The 20,367-nt window shown below is 34.9% G+C and overlaps 1 protein-coding gene and 1 pseudogene across 1 annotated transcript; one reads left to right on the plus strand and one right to left on the minus strand.

Moving 5' to 3' along the window:
- The first annotated feature begins 5,548 nt into the window (after positions 1-5,548).
- On the plus strand, positions 5,549-6,436 carry LOC114404692 (mitogen-activated protein kinase kinase kinase 17-like). The gene has a single exon (XM_028367548.1). The coding sequence runs from the start codon at positions 5,549-5,551 to the stop codon at positions 6,434-6,436; it is 888 nt and encodes a 295-aa protein (XP_028223349.1).
- Positions 6,437-7,143: 707 nt separating this feature from the next.
- Positions 7,144-20,070, minus strand: LOC114404693 (annotated as a pseudogene).
- Positions 20,071-20,367: the final 297 nt, after the last annotated feature.

Raw genomic sequence — 20,367 nt, forward strand, 5'->3', positions numbered from 1 at the left:
AATTGTGTTATCTTTTCATCTCTTCTCCCTCTTGCCAAAAGATTCAAAGGACTAACCGCCTAAGAATTATTTTGTTTCTCCCTTCCCCCTCTTGACAAAAGATTCAAAGGACTAACCGTCTGAGAATTCTTTTGATTCTTCCCTTTTCCATAAACAAAAGATTTCAAAGGACTAACCCCCTGAGATATCTTTTCTTTTTCCTTACAAAGATTCAAGGGACTAACCACCTAAGAATTCTTTGTCTTAACACATTGGAGCGTACATCCTTTGTGGTACAAGTAGAGCGTACATCTACTTAGGTTGTTATACTGAGAACAAGAGAGGGTACATCTCTTGTGGATCAGTTCAAGTGGAGCGTACATCCACTTGGTTGTTCAAAGAGAACAAGGGAGGGTACATCCCTTGTGGATCTTTGCTTGTAAAGGATTTTACAAGGTTATTGGAAATCTCAAGAACCGATGGTTGCTTGGGGACTGGATGTAGGCACGGGTTGTGGCCGAACCAGTATAAATCTTGTATTTGTCTTCTTTTTCCCTACACTCTTTACTTTTCCGCTGTGTACTTTTATTTCCGCTTTACTTTTGTCTAAGTTATTTTTTTTGTTCTTTACTTCCTCATAACTTAGTAGTAAAGCGTAATTGAATCTAGTAATATTAAGAAGGATACTTTTTTAATTAATTTCATTTCAAAAAAATATCCGCTATTCTAGTAATATATTAATTTCATTTCAAAAAAAATATGTATTTTTTTAATTTAATTTATTAATTCTATATAATTTTTCTATTTAAATTTATCATATAAATATTTTTTATAATTTATTTATGTGAAAATAATAAGTATATATTTTTTTATAAAATTTTTTATTTTAAATATTTTATAATTTTTCTATTTAAAATTTTTGAAAGAAAATTAAATTTATATATTAATTCCATAGTCGAGAACTCATAAAAACAAAAAAAAAACTAAAAGTATTGAAAACTATAACCTTTTTAAGAAGAAAAAAAAACTAATTTTGTTATTTTTATAATAATTAAATAAAATATATTAATAATAAATTTTAATTTTTTTACAATATAATTGTTTTTACCAAAATTCTATAAAAATTCTATAAAAGTTAAACTCTATTATTAAAAATAGTTTTTTTAAAATTTTTAAATGAACTAATATGCAATAATTTATATAAATGTGTGTTATATTTAAATGATAATCATGAAATAATAAAATTAAAATTATAGAATTTATTTTAAAAATATAGTTTAATTTTTAAATGCTTACCTTTTGAATTTGTTGTTGTTCATTAATTATTATATTTTTTTAATTAAAATATAATTAATAACTCAATATATGATATTTAAAATATATAAATAATTAAAGAAGAAGAGTTTATATTAATATCGGTTATTTGAAAATCGATGTCATTAAGCACTTACAACATCGGTTTTCAAATAACCGATGTTAAAACTGAATTTAGTGTGATTTTAATATCGGTTTTTTGAAAATCGATGTTATAAGTGCTTAACGACATCGATTTTCAAATAACCAATATCGTTATACAACATCGGTTTTCAAAATAACCGATGTTAAAATCCCACTAAATTCAGTTTTAACATCGGTTATTTGAAAACCGATGTTGTAAGTGCTTAACGACACTGGTTTTCAAATAACTGGTGTTAATAGGACGATGTTAAAACTCATTTTTTTAGTAGTGCTTGATGGTGAAGAAGTTTGGAAAATTTCTCAAAAGATCCGAAGATAGAAAATTCTCTAAACCTTCAAAGAAGATAGAAAACAACAACACCTTCACATGCTTTGAATATGGGAAGCAAGGTCACATCAAATCTGAATGTCTTATCTATCTTAGAAAATAACTTGCTGAAAATAAATAAAAGAATGATATAAAATAGAGAAAGTCCTACATAGCATGGGAAGACAATGCATCCCCATCCTACGACTCTTCTAGTCAAGAAGAAGTTGCAAATGTATGCTTGCTGGCATAGTCAATGGATGACTCCTCAACCATTGAAGAAACTGAGGTAAATTTTAAATTTGAAGAATTTTTGGAAGCATTTAATGAAATGCATGAAGAAGTGAAAAGGCTTGCTATTTTGAACAATAACATGAGAAGCAATCTACAATTGCATATCACTAAATTGGCTTCAACATAAAATGAGCTGCAAAAATTTATACAAGAAAATGAAAAACTTGTTTCAAGCTATAAAGTCACTAGTTGTGTTTGTGCTTCTACTTCTCTTAATATGGATGACTACAAATCTTTTCAAATTGAGTTTGAAATGTTAAAAAAGGATCACTATGAAGAATGTATGAAGTTGCAAACTAAGCTTTTCTATCTCAATGAGCAAAAGCATACTACCGATAAGATTGGTATGGGGTATAACAAGCAAACTACCTTTTCTAAGAAAACCAAGTTTGCATCCTCCAAAAGGGTGAACCCAAACAAAGTCTCCAAAAAGAAAAACATAGTGCATTCTAATTTTTCTTTACTTTGGTTGAGGACAAGCAAGATTCTAGGTTGGGGGCAATTGATAAGTGCCAAATTTAATTTTTTTGGGATTAAATTGTTAGCACTCATCTTTTAATTATAATAGTTTTCATATAAACTACCCTTAAATCTAGTTATTTTATATATATTATACATTTAATAATGTTGTTGTTTAAATACAAAAGATTCATCCATGATTTTGTAGGTTTTGAGGGTTGTTTGTTAGATCCAGAAATAAAACCAAAAGGAAGGGTAAAATGGTATTTTTAGAAAGATTTCTGACCCCAAATATAATTTATAAAGATAAAATAATCATTTTAAAATATAAAACTTTTGTTCGGTAAAGTAAACTCAAAATTTGGGGGGAAAAAATGGATCATGATTCGTCATCTTGTATTATGTTTCATTCCCATGTTTACATACCAAATGAATGGAACAATTTCTCCTTTCACTTCGTCCTTTTGACCTTCTCCATTCACCCCCTATCACAAATTGTAATATGTCCTAAAAGTGTCAATGACATTGGTACAAAAGAAGAATCTGATTAATCGCCCTAAGTGAAGTCTTCCCTTTTAATTACATTTTTTTTATTTGTAAGGTTACTCGAGACCTTATTTAAGTAGACCAAGTTTAATACTACTCGAATCAACGCCTTATTTGTAGGGCCCATAAATATATGGGAAAATTCTTGTAGTAAATTTAGCTTTTTTTATATATATCAAAATGAACTTGTATTATATCACTATTCAAACTTTCAACAATACAATTAGGAATGACATCGTAGTAGCAGGGGCCAGCTTGAAATTTAGCTTATTTTTTAAACCTTAGATATTCTTCATTTGTGTCATACATGAATATTATTCTTCCTCTTTTAATGTATACTTTTTAATCTACGTGAACTAATCATGTTTTGTTTGTCATTTAATTTTATCGCATAGGAGTCTATTACTTATATCTTTTCAATATTTTATACATTTTATTAATATTTTTAAAAAAATTACAAGATACTTGTTATAATTATAACATTTTTTTGAATTTACCTTTTCAGAAATTCAAGCTGTAAATTTTCCATAATATTGTTTTTATAAAATTATACGATTTATCTTTATGTAATTTAAATTGGCACCATTTGAGTTATGTATAAATATTAAGTTGTTCCAATAATTAATAAATTCCACGATAGATCTACTAAATTCAAGTTCAAAAAATAATATTGAGGTGGTCATCAAAATATCCATTAGATTTGAGCTCAGATAAATCTCATAGTGAACTACAATAACTAAGCGTATATAATTTTACCGTATACTTATGTAATCTGAAATGCTTACCTAATTTAATTTGTATAAAAAAATTGTCATTAATGTCATGGTGTAAATTCAATCACAAATGATTATTGATATAATTTTTAAGGTAATTATTATAAAAATCAATAAATTTATTATATATGTGATAAGTTGTAATTAAATAACACGGTAAAACTTAATGCATAGTTGTTGATATGATTTTTTAAGATAATTTTATAAAATAAAACTTACTATATATATGATGAGTTGTGATTGGTTAATACTGTAAAAAATTTAGTACATAATTTTTTCTCTCAATATTTTTTTAACATATATAGATGTTAAAAAATAATAAATTTTTTTATTGAAAAGTGTAAATTAATATCATGATTCAAAGAGAGAGATTGTTCTCTCATTTTTTTATTCACCTAAAAAAATTAAAAGCTAATTAGTGTCCTAACGCCCTTAGATCATTGGCTAAGGAAGTATAATTAAAAGATAATTTTTTTATTAAAATGCAAAGAAATACATTTTTTTTTATAATTTTTAATTGTACTCTCATATACATTCCAATAAAATTTTTCCTCCAAAAATGATAGAGAGACTATTCTAGTAAAAGAAATATCTTTTTGAAATCAATAATTCAATTAATGCAAGGTATAGATAGAGTTTAGTTATATTTTGAATTATTATATGATATTTTCAGATTTATTGTAAAAGATTATATTTTTTATGGGACAAAAAAAAAAGATTACACTTATGACCAACAAATGTTAATCCAGTTGATAAGGTGGTCAATGTAAGAACCTTACTAGTGAGTAATCCCGTAAGTATTTAAACATTTTTTTAAGTTTTGAGGTTTATTCTAACTATTGAATCTCAATCTATCGGAAATTAATTCACCTAAACTTTTGTATCTAAAAAAATTTAGTAAATTACATTTATTCATCCCATGTTTTTGTTTTTTCGGCATTAAAGATGAAAAAATAGAATATGAGGAAATAAAATGGAAATATTAATCACCGTTATTTAGATCATGTTAAATTAAATTAAATCTATCGAGATTTGTTTCATTTTATTATATTTAACTAGTCTTTCTTTCTTCTATATAAAGTTTAAAATCAAAATACAATTCAACTAATGAAATATATTTTTTAATAAGAAAAATGAAATACTTTTTACGCAAAATTTAAATAATATAATAATAATCATAATAATATAATACATTTTTTAATTTTGTTCCATTTCAGTTACACAATAATACACACGCTTTTTATTTTCAATTCTCTCCCTGGCACTTACTCAGACATAGTAGAAGGAAAAAGAATTCAAAATCAATCATAGGACAAGAAGGGCGCCAAGCATAATCTTTTAATTGCCTAATTTCAAAATTAAATCCAAAGATTTACAAGATTCACTCACCAATAAAGTCGTCATTAGATTAAATTAAGATTTAACTGTTTTTGGGATAAGACAATTAATGATAACCATATCTTATCATATATTTTTGGTATAAATCATGTACAATCTTTTTCACATCAGTAATTAATCTCATACTTATATGATTGCAAAATCATATCCAAATTAAGATTTACCCGATTTGATCATCACGAACGGAAGGGTTGCTACAGTGTTATATATATATATATATATATATATATATATATATATATATATATATATATATATATATATATTCAAAGAACAGAAGGTTGATCATCTATACAAGCAAATTCCTCATAAAATAAAAGAAAAAAAGCTATCCATGGCTGCGTGGAAGAAGTTGGCAATTTTAGGGAAGGGTTCTTATGCTACGGTTTATCTTGCTACTGTTGCTCTTCCACAAGAATGCAATGAGAAGGTTGTAGCGGTCAAGAGTTCGAGCCCTTTCTCTTTCTCAATTGCTTCAATGCAGAAGGAAAAAAGAATACTGGACTCATTCTTGGGTTGCAAGGAAATCCTTCAATGCTATTTTGACCAATTCACTGTTGAGAGAAATTATGTGACATACAATCTTTTCATGGAGTGTGCTCCTTATGGTTCTCTTCTTGGTTTAGTAAACAAGAAGGGGCCAATATCGGATAGTGAAGTAAGAGTCTACACTCGTATGCTTCTCAAAGGGCTTTCTTGCATTCATCGAAAAGGAGTCGTCCATTGTGATCTCAAACCGGACAACATCCTTCTCTTTCCTTCATCTGATGATCATGCAAGGTATCAACTGAAGATTGCTGATTTTGGGTTGTCCAAGACTAGAGAAGATGCAAATGCTGAGTATGGGAAGGTCAAGTTTAGAGGGACACCTTTTTACATGTCACCAGAATCGGTCGTTGGTCAGATTGAACCAGCGTTAGATATATGGTCTCTTGGGTGCATTGTAATCGAGATGATCACTGGATTCCGTGCATGGAAGAACCTGCGAACCCAAAAGGAGATAATGTTCAAGCTTGTTGTCCTTCAAGAAGCACCTGAAATACCCAATGAACTGAGTTGGGATTGCAAGAATTTCTTGAGCAAGTGTTTTGTGAAGGATCCTAGGCAGAGATGGACTGCTACAATGCTTCTCAACCATCCTTTTCTTTATCCAACACGTTACATGTGTAGTTCATCTTTTTTCTCATATGATATTGTTAGTCATGTGCCCTTTAAGGTATAAGATATACCGGTTGATCGAATGTTTTGCTTTCGTATTCAGTGTGTTTTCTTTTCTAAGTAAATTTTTTAGTAAAGCAATGTAGAAAATAACTGTATTGTTATATATGCAGACTGTTATGTAGTATATGGAGAATTGAGTTTATTTCCAGTATATCATTCTCATTCTTATTGGAGAACAGTTACTGGCCCGAGCATGATATGATAAACAATTAAGATTACATGGCCAATAGTTTTGGGATAACAGGGTGTTGTGAGTTATGTTGCTATAACATGGTGGACACTTTGTAACGATTTAAATGCGTTGCCTGCTATTTTCATTGTAACAAACTTTATTTGCAACATTTTGTGGTTCGATTCTTGTATATCAACGTTAAACTTACCTTAAAAAAATGAGAAAAAATTTAATTTGGTTAAGATTTGTAAACCAAGTGTTAGAATGACCAAGTGTCGTCATGAGTAAATCAAGGAAGACTGGTTTTAATCCAAGATGCCTATTTTTTTTGTAATTGATCAAAAACACAAATTTCAAGGGTTAAGGAATTGCTTTTAAAAATTAATTTCAAAGTAGAGTGCCAAAGCCGTGAATTGCTTTAGCTAGGAGAACTAAAATGTTAGGCTCTAAATACCAAGTCTCAATTATTACATTAGCTAGGAGAATTCAAAGTAATTCATATAACAAATTGTTGCAATATCTGCTTTCTCAGTTTCTCACCGCCATCCCCTTTTCTCCCAGTAAGAAGAATTCATGTTTACAGGATAGAGATCTGTTGCAGATGATGAAGCAGCCAATGTGTCATCCATTGAGAGACTCAGATTTTGAATCTCAGTTAACTTATTTTCTTCTATTATCTCTTGGTAACGCTGTTGCATCGCCTCCAACTTCTTCTCATCCAATGCCTCACTTGACTCCGAAAACACCTCCTGAACCACAGATCTACCTTCAAGCATGCTTACCACTAAGGACATTGTTGGCCTGAGGGAGGGAGTGACATTGGTGCATAAAAGAGACACGTTGATCTTCGCTGTAACCTCGTTTTTGTAGAAGTCCAAACCCAATCTTCTATCAACTAGCTCCATCAGATTACCTTTCCCTTTCAACATATGTGCCTGGTAAACAGAATGATATAATGATAGTTTGAAAGAACTCGTATCTGCGATATAATCTAGTAAGAAGCTATTCAAACTGCTGGATTCTAGTGTAATTTCTAGTCATAGTAACATAGTTTGACACTCCAAGAGTAAATAGAATTCCATGTAACATTTGTCACTAGTACGATTCTGCAGTCAATTTTGATATAATTATGGTAACTATAAAGTGTGCTCTTAAAGCGGTCAACTTCCACCATATGAAATAAAATGAGATTATGAGTAAATTAAATCTTACCATGTAATAGTTACTCATATACACTACTTATATACTCTTACATACCAAACATATACCACCCTAGCACTATTAGATACTCTATGGCTAAAGGAAAATAGCATTTTCGTGAACACATTATGGAAGTACTTACGCAATCAAGAAGATGGAATGCTTCTTCTTTCTGCGGTTGAATCATATTGCTCCGCCCACTAACAATTTCCAAGGCAACAACTCCGAAGCTATAAACGTCTGCTTTGTCTGTCAAATATCCATGCATAGCATACTCAGGAGCCATGTATCCACTGCACAAAACAAATTGTCAGCTACATTGATTGCAGAAACATAGTAAATGCTCAGACTTGTTCAAACTCAATATTTTTATTCTCTAACTAGTTGGCTAAATCCAATTCAAAAAGGTATGAAATTTTATAACATCTCTACTTTATTTCATCAAAGTCTAATCATATCATACAAAATATTTGTACAGAAAAAAAATCCCAATATTGAAACTCACTAAGTTCCAGCAATTCGGGTGCTTATGTGGGTATTGTCCTCTTCATCTAGCTTGGCTAAACCAAAATCAGATATCCTTGGGTTTAGATTTTTATCAAGCAACACATTAGTCGCCTTGATGTCCCTTTATGGACAATTTTCAATCTCGATTCCTCATGAAGGTATGTCAAACCTCTAGCAATACCAACACATATCTTTTGCCTTGTTGGCCAATCCAATTTTATGTGGTATTCTGCTGGACCTTCATTAGTGAAGATGGAGAATATCATAGAAGTGACAACTGAAAGCAGCTAGCCACATAAGAAAGAAAGAATTACCAAACAAAGCACGAGCAAGGCTATTGTTTTCCATATATTCGTATACCAACAACAACTGATCTCCCTCGACACAACAGCCATAGAGTTTAACAAGACAAGGGTGTTGCAAAGCTGAAATCATGCCTAACTCGATTAGAAACTCGAGGTTCCCTTGCCTTGATTTTGAAGAAAGCTGCTTGACTGCTATTATGTCCCATCTGATAAATTTCCCTGTATATTGGGGATTGGAACATAGTTATTGGGTTGGAATCTTAATTTTTTTTCTTCTCATAAAGTAATAGATTCAATTAATAGATGCATGATAAATTGACAGAATATGCTAACACTGTCTAAAATACTTCGTACACAGGACCAAACCCTCCTTCTCCAATTTTATTGGCTTTGTTGAAGTTGTTTGTTGCTGCTTTGATTTGTCGTAAGGTAAATATAACCATTTGCATTTTTAAACCCTTTAGCTCTGTAAATTCAAACAAAGAAAGATTGTAGATCTCTAATAGTTGAGAAAGTCCCAGATTATTAATACTATTTTCACCATTGGCACACTTGATCAACTGTCCACAGAAAAATCGTCACGTGTGGCTAATTACATAAAGTGCTACATTTCCCAAAGGTGGAAAGTTGATGTACTTGGTGAATGATTGAAATAATCTAGAGTTATTAATTAGTAAATCTATGTAGTTCTTGGTTACCTGGTCTATGAATTCACTTTGTTACTTATCACCATTATGTGTTGGGAACCCCTAGTGGTCCTATTATGTTTATTTTGTTTGGTGATAAAAAAAAAAATGTGTGAAGATGGTAATTTATATTAAAAAAAATATTAATAATTTTTGGGTAATCCACGCTCCTTAAAATAAAATTGTCTACACCCACAAAGGATCGTGACAACACAACAAAGATTATATCGTAGGAAAAACAATAACAAACACAAAAATTTAGCGTGACTCGACACCTTTTACCTACCTCCATGGAACCATCTCAAATGTATTTCACTATCACACAAATGATTATAAGATTGTAACACACCTTAAATTCTGTATTACTATACAAATCCGAGTACCCCACTCAATAGTTACAATAAATGATAACACTCACACAAAGACATTTTTCTCTTAACAAAGTGATTTTATTTCACAATTTCTCTTCTCACACACACTATCTTCATGTATATCTTCTCCACTAATTCTCTTATCTATTTGTAGTTAAGATTTCCACCAACTAAAATAAATAAGTTCTCTTGGAAATTGAAACAAAATAATTTTCAATGTATTCATTCAAATAGTCTTCATCTAGCGAGTAAAATTCAATAATCCAATTCGCATTTAAAACACCTAAACTTTAGTGGTAAAAATTCAATTTTTACTATGCATTAAATGTACCTTATCTTTTGGCTTGGAATTCTACAATAATAAAGAGTGAAGTTTATTTTTCATACACACTTTATATAGTGAGGATTTATTCACTCTTTATTAAACCGTCCACATGCTGATTCATTTTTCTTGCCAAGATGATTTGTAACATTCCATTTTTTTCGTAAATAAAATATTAGAGAATAATGATGTTTTATAATTAAATAAATAAAGAAAAATAGTTATAATAAAATAATGGTTTGAAAGAAAATAAAAAGAGTATTTTATTATTAATTCGATGGAGAATAAAATAGAGTTTCTTTTTTTATAAAATAATATAAATAAATAAATAGAGTAAATAATAGGTCGTGAATACCCCTAGCTATAAATAACAACATGCTAGGTCAGTTTTCAGACTGACTCCTTAGCCTTCTTTGCCTATCAATCTCATTTTTTTTCTCTTCTTCTCTCAAAACCCTCTCTTTTTCCCGCAGGCCACTAAATCTGTCTTAGAAAAATGACGATCTCGGACTCATTCACCGTTAGATTGTTGTGAAATTTAAACACCATGTTCGCAACACAATGCCGAGAATTCTCACCGTTGGAAATTTTGATATTATGTCTGAGCTGAGAGAAATATCCTTCGCATTGTAGCCTTTTTCTTTCCCGCAGAAACCCAGAGCTGTCTTGGAAAAACTACGATCTCGGTTTTGTTAACCGTTGGATTGTCATGAGATTTGGATATATTGTTCCAAATTCAAGTGTTCACGCTTTGACCGTTGGGATTTGTGAGATAATTTTCGTGGAGGGACAAAAAGGAATCGCATGAAGATAGTCCAAATCGAGGCTTCAATCCCTTCTCCGTTTCTCTGACGTTTGGGAACTCTATCGGAGCAATCGGAGGAAAAACTGGAGGAATCTTAGGGAACCGCTAGATATGCCGCTACTGCTATCGGAAGACACGTGAGTCCCCTTAGAGGTAAGGGATGAGTTATTCACAATTGGGGATTAGTGAGAACATGTGTAGGGATCAGAGTATCAATTGGAATGAGTTTTTGGGTGTTTTCGTCATTTTTTTATTCTATCCTTATAATTATAAGTGTGAATTATATATGTTTGACAAACCAATTATTGTGAAATTTATATGCTGTTGTGTCGAGTGTGAACCCTATAAATCGAGCATTTTTCTAATTAACATGAATTGATGAAATAAAGTAAGGAGAAATTTAGAGTAAGATATTGATTTTGTATTTTCTTTTCTTGCTTTTTAGTTTTTTTAATATAATTTAAAAATTAATATCATAATTGAAATTGACCAAAGTGTTCAAATAATTATTTAGAATTTGTGCATTGAAAGCTTACTTTGAAATTTGTGATCCAATATGATGTATGCTAGCTTATATATATAGAAGTAGTTATATATTTATTTATATTAATAATATAGGTAAATAATATTGTAGAGTTGTTATAGTATGATTAAAAAAATTATTAAGTGTTGGAGTTTGAAAATATTATGGTTAAATTTGATGAACATGTGTATGTTGCACCTTATGAATATCATTAGGAATGTTATGAGATGGTTGATGTGACGTTATGAGATGTTAAAGTGTGGGCATGATATTTGATTGTGAATAAGTGGATGTGTTTAACACTTGATGTTACATTAATTATATTGTGAGCTATGAATTATAGGATAACCCGACCAATATTTATGCGCAGTGTTAACGAGAAAGTGTAGGTTCCTAGTTAGGAACCAGTGTTAAATTATAGTGCAATGTGTTAAACGTGTTTGAAACTTGAGTGTGAGGTCGTGATATTGTGTAATTCCTGAGCAGTGTTTACAAATGGAATATGTGATAAATTGTGGAATGACATGTTGCTTTGAGATTATAATATTGTTATTGAGATTGAGTATAAGTGTAAAGTTGAACATGTGTTAATTTGTGAGATACGTGTAAACATGTGATGGTGGATTGTGATATCATGAGGTGTGAAATTGTGAATGAGTTTTAGTTGTGGATAAGTGTGTAGTTAACACTTGATGTGAAATTACTTGTGTTGTAAGCTATGAATTGTACAATAACCTGACCAGTGTTATCTTGAGAAAAGTGTTGATGCGCAGTGTTAAAGAGAAAATGTAGGTTTCCTATTTAGGAACCAGTGTTAAATCGTAGCGCAATTGTGTTGAATGTATTTAAAACACGAGTGTGAGGTCGTGGGTATTGTATAATTCATGAGCAGTGTCTGCATGTAAAACTATTTTAGGGGTTGGACCTGAATCAGGAGGGAGAGGCCCTGACGGACTCTTCGGAGTGTAGGCCTTGGGGGTCACCGGGTTTGAGTGCTTCTTTAAGCCTATGCTGATCCCATATGGTTGGAGCATTCTGGCAAAACATCGTGACCCTGACTGATCTCCCTATGATCTTACTTAGTGAGAGTGACCTGACAAACCCATTGTGTGGTGTGTCTTGTTATGTACTTCTAAGCGCCCCAGGGTGGTTTTTCACTGACATGGTAACACATTGCATATAGGATTGAGTCTTAACATAATTGTTGCATATGCTTGCTAATTGTTTATTATGAAGTTGATGTGTTATTATATCTTGATCGGAGTGTGGGATTCTTGTGTAATGTGATTGATGATTGAAAAGTGAATTTTGAATGACAAAGTGGTGAAATTACGTGAGCTATGTTTAAGCAAGTGGTATCTCATTTATATAATATCTATATTTAATTGTTTTGTCTCTCTATTAGCTATGAATGTGATGACTCACTCCCTGTGTGTTGTTGTGTTTGGATCCTGTGATGATCTTGAACTTGTGTTCGGGGAAACAGATGAATAGGTGGATGACTATGAAGAACCTCATGCTAGAGGACACAGGAACACAACACTATGATAGGATGTGACATTAGGATATAAGTTCTATATTAATTGTATGAAGTTTAGACGACCTTGTTTGAGACGAGATTACTTTATTATTTATTTGGACAAGTTTGAATATGATGTAGAAGAAAATGAATGTGAGCCTTTTTCCCCTTTGAAAGACTTGTTTCGGAAAAAAAAAATGTTTTAAAAATACTTTTAATTAATATTTGAATTTTATTCCTTTATTAGTATACATGTGAGGGGTAGAGGGTGTCACATGATTAACAAGCTTTGAAGGTTAATTGCATACCCTAAATTTAGGTGCATGCTCAAATTTATATCACATGCAAGACTTCACTTTTGTACATCAAAAGTCAGTTTAAGCACAAATCTTATGTTCATTATATCAATAAATGCATGTAATTATTACCTTTTCCTAAAAAACTTTTCTGTCCTAGACAGCCTCTCCTCCAAAGTATACCAAATACCAGCACAAGAAAAACTACTACACCAGCCACAATTGCAGCCACAGAACCTGCAGACATGCTACTTCCATTTTCTGAGGGAAGGATGAAGTCTGCTTGATTGTTATAGAAGACATTGTTATACGAGCTTATATTGCATGTTTTAATTGTTCCCGGGAATATAAAAAATATTCCCAACTAATTTTATAATTAACCAAACATATTTTTTTATTAAATACTTAAGAATAATATTCTCATGTTTTATTTTCGGGAATAATACTTCCAAGACAAAAAAAGTTATGCATGAAACAAACACTCCATTAGTAGTTAAAGATAAGTATAACTCACAGGGATTTACAGATACAGCTGCTATAAGACGACCATATACTGACTTAAATGGAATACCAATTGTCTCTTTTCCAGCCTAATATAAGTGGATTTCCAATGTGTCACTACCAATCACAATGGTGAATGATTTTGTGACTGCTTTATTAACTCCCGCTGCTTCTTCTGCTATATTGAAATCCTTCAGCACCATATTTCCCTGCATGAAACCAATCTCAGCCTTAATGCTTCATAATGGCTATAATTGTTGGACCTTGTGGCCTCAATAATCTTAAGAGGGATAGGCTTAAAATGCAGAAGAAGCAACAACAATCAATTTAACAATGTTCTTTAAACATGCAAGACACAATTGATTGCAACAAAATAAATAAGATAAGGGAAGAGAGAATGCAAACACAATTTTATACTGGTTCGGCCACTTCCTGTGCCTACGTCCAGTACTCAAGCAACCCACTTGAGATTTCCACTATCTTTGTAAAATCCTTTACAAAGTCTGAACCACACAGGGACAACCCATCCCTTGTGTTTAGATGCTTTACAACAAGAGACTCACAGTCTCTTAGCCAATCTCATTGAATAAGAAGAATGGAAGAAAAATTCTCTCTTCAAGAGAAGAATATTACAATGAAGGTCCATGGGTGAACTCTTAATGGATTTGCAAGTGTTTGCCCAAGAGTTCTTGAGAGAGCATTTGACAATGAAGTTCTCTTGGAATCTCTCTCATTTTCTTTTGAGAGGATAAGACATTCTGGACCAGCAAAACTCTCTCATAAAATTCGTGCCCAAGTCACCTATTTATAGACCTTTGATGGCCATTCACAAATCCAATGAAAAGATGTGACTGTTGGCATATTTTCTGAAAACTCTCCACTGGTAATCGATTACAATGATTATGTAATCGATTACACAATTATAATTTGAAGGGTCATGACTTTTGAATTTGAATTTCAGGAGTTTCGTTGCTGGTAATCGATTACAGACATATGGTAATCGATTACATGTTGAAAATTCAAATTCAAAACATTTTTCAACAGCTATTTCTCAACCCTGTCTTCTGGTAATCGATTACACTTCCTGGTAATCGATTACCAGAGCCTTGCATGTTTCGAAAGCACTTTGTTTTAAGGCAAGGCTTGGTCTTTAGTGAATCTTGAAACAAGGCTTTGTTTGTTGAAACACTCTTGAATTATTCTTGAAGCAAATGCTTATCATTTGAAGCAGCCTTGTTTGATTCTTCTTTGGCATCATCAAAATCATGTATACATACATTCACAATAATTTTAAGCATGCAATGTTAGGATCTTTTTTTAATAAATTGTACTAATTGACTTCAAAAATGAAGAATCTAAGTGGGTAAATTTCCTCGGAGTAAGTGGCCAACGTTGTCCCGGTCCCAAAAAAGGATGGCAAGGTGCGAATGTGTGTAGACTATCGGGACATAAACTGAGCCAGTCCTAAGGATAATTTTCCCCTGCCACACATTGATATACTGGTAGATAATATAGCCAAGTTCTCCCTTTTCTCGTTTATGGATGGTTTCTCGGGGTATAATCAGATAAAGATGGCACCCGAAGATGTGGAGAAGACTACTTTCGTCACCCTATGGGGAACGTTCTACTACAAAGTGATGGCCTTCAGGCTAAAAAATGCTGGGGCAACCTATCAGCGTGCCATGGTAGCATTGTTCCATGACATGATGCATAAGGAGATAGAGGTCTACGTAGATGACATGATTGCCAAATCTCAGACTAAGGATGAACACCTCGTCAATCTGCGTAAGCTGTTTGGAAGGTTGCGAAAATGCCAACTGAAGCTAAACCCAACCAAGTGCACCTTCGGGGTAAAGTCGGGGAAGTTGCTGGGATTCATCGTAAGTCAGAAAGGGATAGAGATAGATCCCGAGAAAGTGAAGGCCATTCTTGAAATGCCGGAACCACGCACGGAGAAGCAGGTTCGAGGTTTCTTGGGCAGGTTGAATTACATCGCGAGATTTATCTCGCAACTCACCCCTACATGTGAGCCCATTTTTTAAGCTATTACGTAAGAACCAGGCGGTCCTGTGGAACAGCGACTGCCAAGAGGCCTTCGAGAAGATCAAACAAAGCCTCGCAAATCCCCCGGTGCTCATGCCACCTGTAACAGGAAGACCTCTTTTCCTATACATGACTGTGTTAGACGAGTCTATGGGGTGCGTGTTGGGTCAGCACGATGACTCTGGGAAAAAGGAACAAGCCATTTACTATCTGAGCAAGAAGTTTACCGCATGTGAGATGAATTACTCAATGTTGGAAAGGACGTGATGCACCCTGGTATGGGCGTCACATCGTCTTAGGCAATACATGCTCAGTCATACCACGTGGCTTATTTCCAAAATGGATCCCGTGAAACCGGCCCTCACGGGATGACTCGCTAGGTGGCAGGTACTACTATCTAAATTCGATATTGTGTACGTCACCCAAAAGGCGGTAAAGGGAAGCGCCTTGGCAGATTATTTGGCCCAGCAACCCCTCCAGGATTATCGGCCGATGCACCCTGAGTTCCCGGATGAAGATATCATGGCCCTGTTCGAAGAGAAGCGGACGCACGAGGACATAGACAAATGGATTGTTTGCTTCGATGGGGCATCTAATGCTTTGGGCCATGGGGTAGGGGCAGTCCTTGTATCCCCGGATGATCAGTGTATTCCTTTCACGGCCAGGCTAGGTTTCGATTGTACCAACAATATGGCCGAATATGAAGCGTGCGCCCTAGGGATTCAAGCGGCCATTGATTTTGATGTAAAACTACTCAAAGTGTATGGAGACTCGACTTTGGTAATACGCCAGTTGAGAGGAGAATGGGAAACTAGGGATCCGAAGTTGATACTCTATCAAACTCACATCTTGAAGTTAGTCGAATTCTTTGACGACATTTCTTTCCACCACATACCTCGGGAAGAGAACCAAATGGCCGATGCATTGGCCACCCTGACATCCATGTTTCAACTTGCCCCACACGAAGATCTGCCGTACATCGAGTTCAGATCTCAGGGCAAGCCAACACATTGTTGTGCGATAGAGGAAGAGCGGGATGGGAAACCGTGGTACTTCGACATCAAACAATATGTTGAGAACAAAGAATATCCACCAGGGATTTCTGACAATGACAAAAGAACGTTAAGGAGATTGGCTACTGGGTTCTTTGTGAGTGGTACCATCTTGTACAAACGGAACCACGACATGACCCTCCTACGATGCGTAGATGCCAAAGAGGCGAACTACATGATTGAGGAAATCCACGGGGGTTCATTTGGGACACATGCCAGTGGGCATGCTATGGCCAGGAAGATCCTTAGAGCCGGTTATTGCTGACTCACTATGGAAAGCGATTGCTGCGCTCATGTAAGGAGATGTCATAAATGTCAAGCATACACGGACAATGTTAATGTTCCGCCACATCCTCTGAATGTTATGTATGCCCCTTGGCCTTTTTCCATGTGGGGGATAGATGTCATTGGGGCCATCGAACCCAAAGCTTCGAATGGTCATCACTTCATTCTTGTGGCGATAGATTACTTCACCAAATGGGTCGAAGCGACTTCTTATACCAATGTCACGAGAAGTGTGGTGGTTAGATTCATAAAGAGAGAACTGATTTGTCGATACGGACTCCCTAGGAAGATCATTACTGACAATGGCACCAATCTGAACAACAAAATGATGCAGGAAATGTGCGGGGATTTCAAGATCCAGCATCATAACTCTACCCCCTTATCGGCCAAAGATGAATGGGGCTGTAGAGGCTGCAAATAAAAATATTAAGATTATTCAGAAGATGACAGTGTCATACAAAGATTGGCATGAGATGTTGCCTTTCGCCCTACACAAATATAGAACCTCAGTACGAATTCTACTGGGGCAACGCCATATTCCTTGGTTTATGGGATGGAAGCGGTACTCCCATTTGAGGTAGAGGTCCCTTCCCAGAAGATACTAGCGGAGTCCAGCCTAGAAGAGTCAGAGTGGGCTCAAACATGCTACGACCAACTCAACCTTATTGAAGGTAAGCGTTTGACGGCCATGAGCCATGGGCGCCTGTATCAACAAAGGATAAAGAACGCGTTCGACAAGAAGGTATGCCCGCGTAAGTTCAACGAGGGGGACCTTATGCTGAAAAAGATATCCCACGCCGTTAAGGATAATCGAGGGAAGTGGGCCCCGAATTACGAAGGACCTTTCGTTGTGAAAAAGGGCTTTTTCTGGGGGTGCTCTGGTACTCACCAACATGGATGGCGAGGAACTACCGTCGCCCGTGAACTCCGATGTCGTTAAGCGATATTACGCTTGAAGTCTGGGGCAATTGAGGGAGCCACTGCATGTTCTTTTATTTTCTGAGTTTTTTTGTTCTTCTTGGTTTCCTCCAGGGATTCCCATCCACTGTAAATTGTCCCGTGACGTTTCTTTAAAAGAAGAGAACATGGGTTGAGGCTTCAGTCCTCACTTTGGTTTTAAACTTTGTGTTAGTTTGTAATAACCTGAGCCCTTTTTGCTCAGTTCATGGAGTGCCCCAAACGCTTAAATAAAACTGAACCTAATCGCTTTCACTAAGAAGATCACTGCATTAAAAACATTCATGCATGCATGTACACATGCATATCTTGTGATAATAGGGGCAAAATCGTCTTAGGCCACGGTCAGAAGTCGAGACAAAGTTGATGGCAGAAATCAACCAAGGTAAGACGACGATCCGATCACGATTTGTCGCGCATTGTTTGTTTCCTACTTTCAGGTACTTAGGGACGGATGCAAATGGAGGATAGGGTCATGACCGAAAGATCGTCGTCCCTTCCCGGCGCTAGACAAGCAAAAAACGTCGCTGCAAGGTAGCCCAATATCCTTTGAATTCACAGTAATTGTTACTATTGTTTGTTTAAAATAAGTAATGGATGCCTAATCTAATTTAAGTAGGTTCGAGTAGGCGAACGCTAACCTGTAGGGGGGCCATGGTTATGTTTCCCCTAAAAAAAAATGGCAAGTTAGCTTGCCTGGGCGAGCAACCCCTGCACCAGATTATTGAAAACGAGGGAGGGGAACGTTTTCTGCACCCAAAAACTCCCCCCCCCCCCTCATTCAAAAAGAGAGAGCTCATGAGGCTTGCGGTTTTTGCTCCCCCAAGCCACTTTTGGTTGCATTTTGCTTTCATTTTTGGTATTCCTACTCACTCCAGCAAGTAAGTATTTAATCCTTGAGTTTTTAGCTTTCCATTAGTGCATTTTGTTCATCTTTTGGTGCTCTAAATTGTGAGAATGTGCTTAAATTTGTGTGGCAGTTTTAGGTTGTTTTCATGCTTGATTTGTTTGATTTGAGGGGTTGTAGGGGATGGCCTTAGGCCTGTGTTGTATTCTGAAGCAATGGGGCATGCCACATTGCCCCCATTCTCTTGCTATTCATGCCTAAACAAGCGCCCACCAAGTGCTCGGCGAAATGCCCCAATGACATATGAATATGATCTTGTAAGATTGGGATTGTAGGACTGTTTTGTATGCATAGGGACAACATAGAGGATTCGAAATGGGTGCCTAAATGCAATTCTAAGCTTAGGAACCCAAGCTCCTAGCTTCAATACAAGGAAACATACTTATGGCTAAGAATCTAAATTTTGGTTTTGGAAGTGGAAAGGCATGAAAATTAGGACATGCTTGAGAGGGTTTTTACTCAAATTTGGCTGCCCCATGAGGGATACTTTGCACCTAGGTAGCATGAAAATTACCTTTCAATGGTATGTATATATGTGTGTGAGTATAGGTAGCATGGAAGACACCTTTCAATAGTGTGTATATATGTGAATATATGGCATAAAATCCCTTGCAAAGTGTGAATGAGTAGCTTTCTAAATGAATATTGAGGACGCTTCCTAAATGAATATATGATGGCATGGAATTCCCTTTTCAAATGCAAGTATGTGCATAACGTAATTAGCTTTCCAATGTGCATATGAATAAGTGCGAGTGAAACAACAAAAATTTGTATGTTGAGTACTTCAAATATATGTAGGTAGTTTGTGATAGCAAAATATTTAGGATGTGAATAGGTGTAATTTTGACACAATGCCTTGAGCACGAGAATGTGTATTCTTTTCAAAGATGTATATATGTGTGGTAACTAGAATGTGTTGAATGTCCTTGTATGTTGACATAAATAGTAGGATATTTTACACATACGCATGTTCATAAATGTGCTACATTAAATGTGTGCATGAGTTCGTTCTAAACCGGAAAGATTAGCTGTCATTTTTGTGTTAAAATAAGCATTTTCTTGTAGACTAACTTTGCAACTGTCTGTCTTCACAGGAAATGGCTTCGAAGAAGCTTTCCTCGATGAGATCTAGGAAGGACGCTGCGGCCGCAGGGACTAGTGCCACTCCCGAGTTCGATAGCCATCGTTTCAGGAGTACTAAGCACCAGCAACGTTTCAAAGCCATCAAGGGATGGTCCTTCCACCGAGAGAGATGCGTCCAGCTCAGGGACGACGAGTACACAGATTTCCAGGAGGAGATAGCTCGCCGGCGTTGAACGTCGCTGGTCACGCCCATGGCCAAGTTTGATCTAGATATAGTTCTCGAGTTTTACGCCAATGCTTGGCCTACAGAGGAGGGCGTACGGGACCTCCGGTCATGGGTAAGGGGCTAGTGGATTCCTTTCGATGCAGACGCCCTTAGTCAATTCCTGGGATACCCG

Source organism: Glycine soja, unplaced genomic scaffold (assembly GCF_004193775.1).
Source record: "Glycine soja cultivar W05 unplaced genomic scaffold, ASM419377v2 tig00105718_1_pilon, whole genome shotgun sequence".
Lineage (NCBI taxonomy): Eukaryota > Viridiplantae > Streptophyta > Magnoliopsida > Fabales > Fabaceae > Glycine > Glycine soja.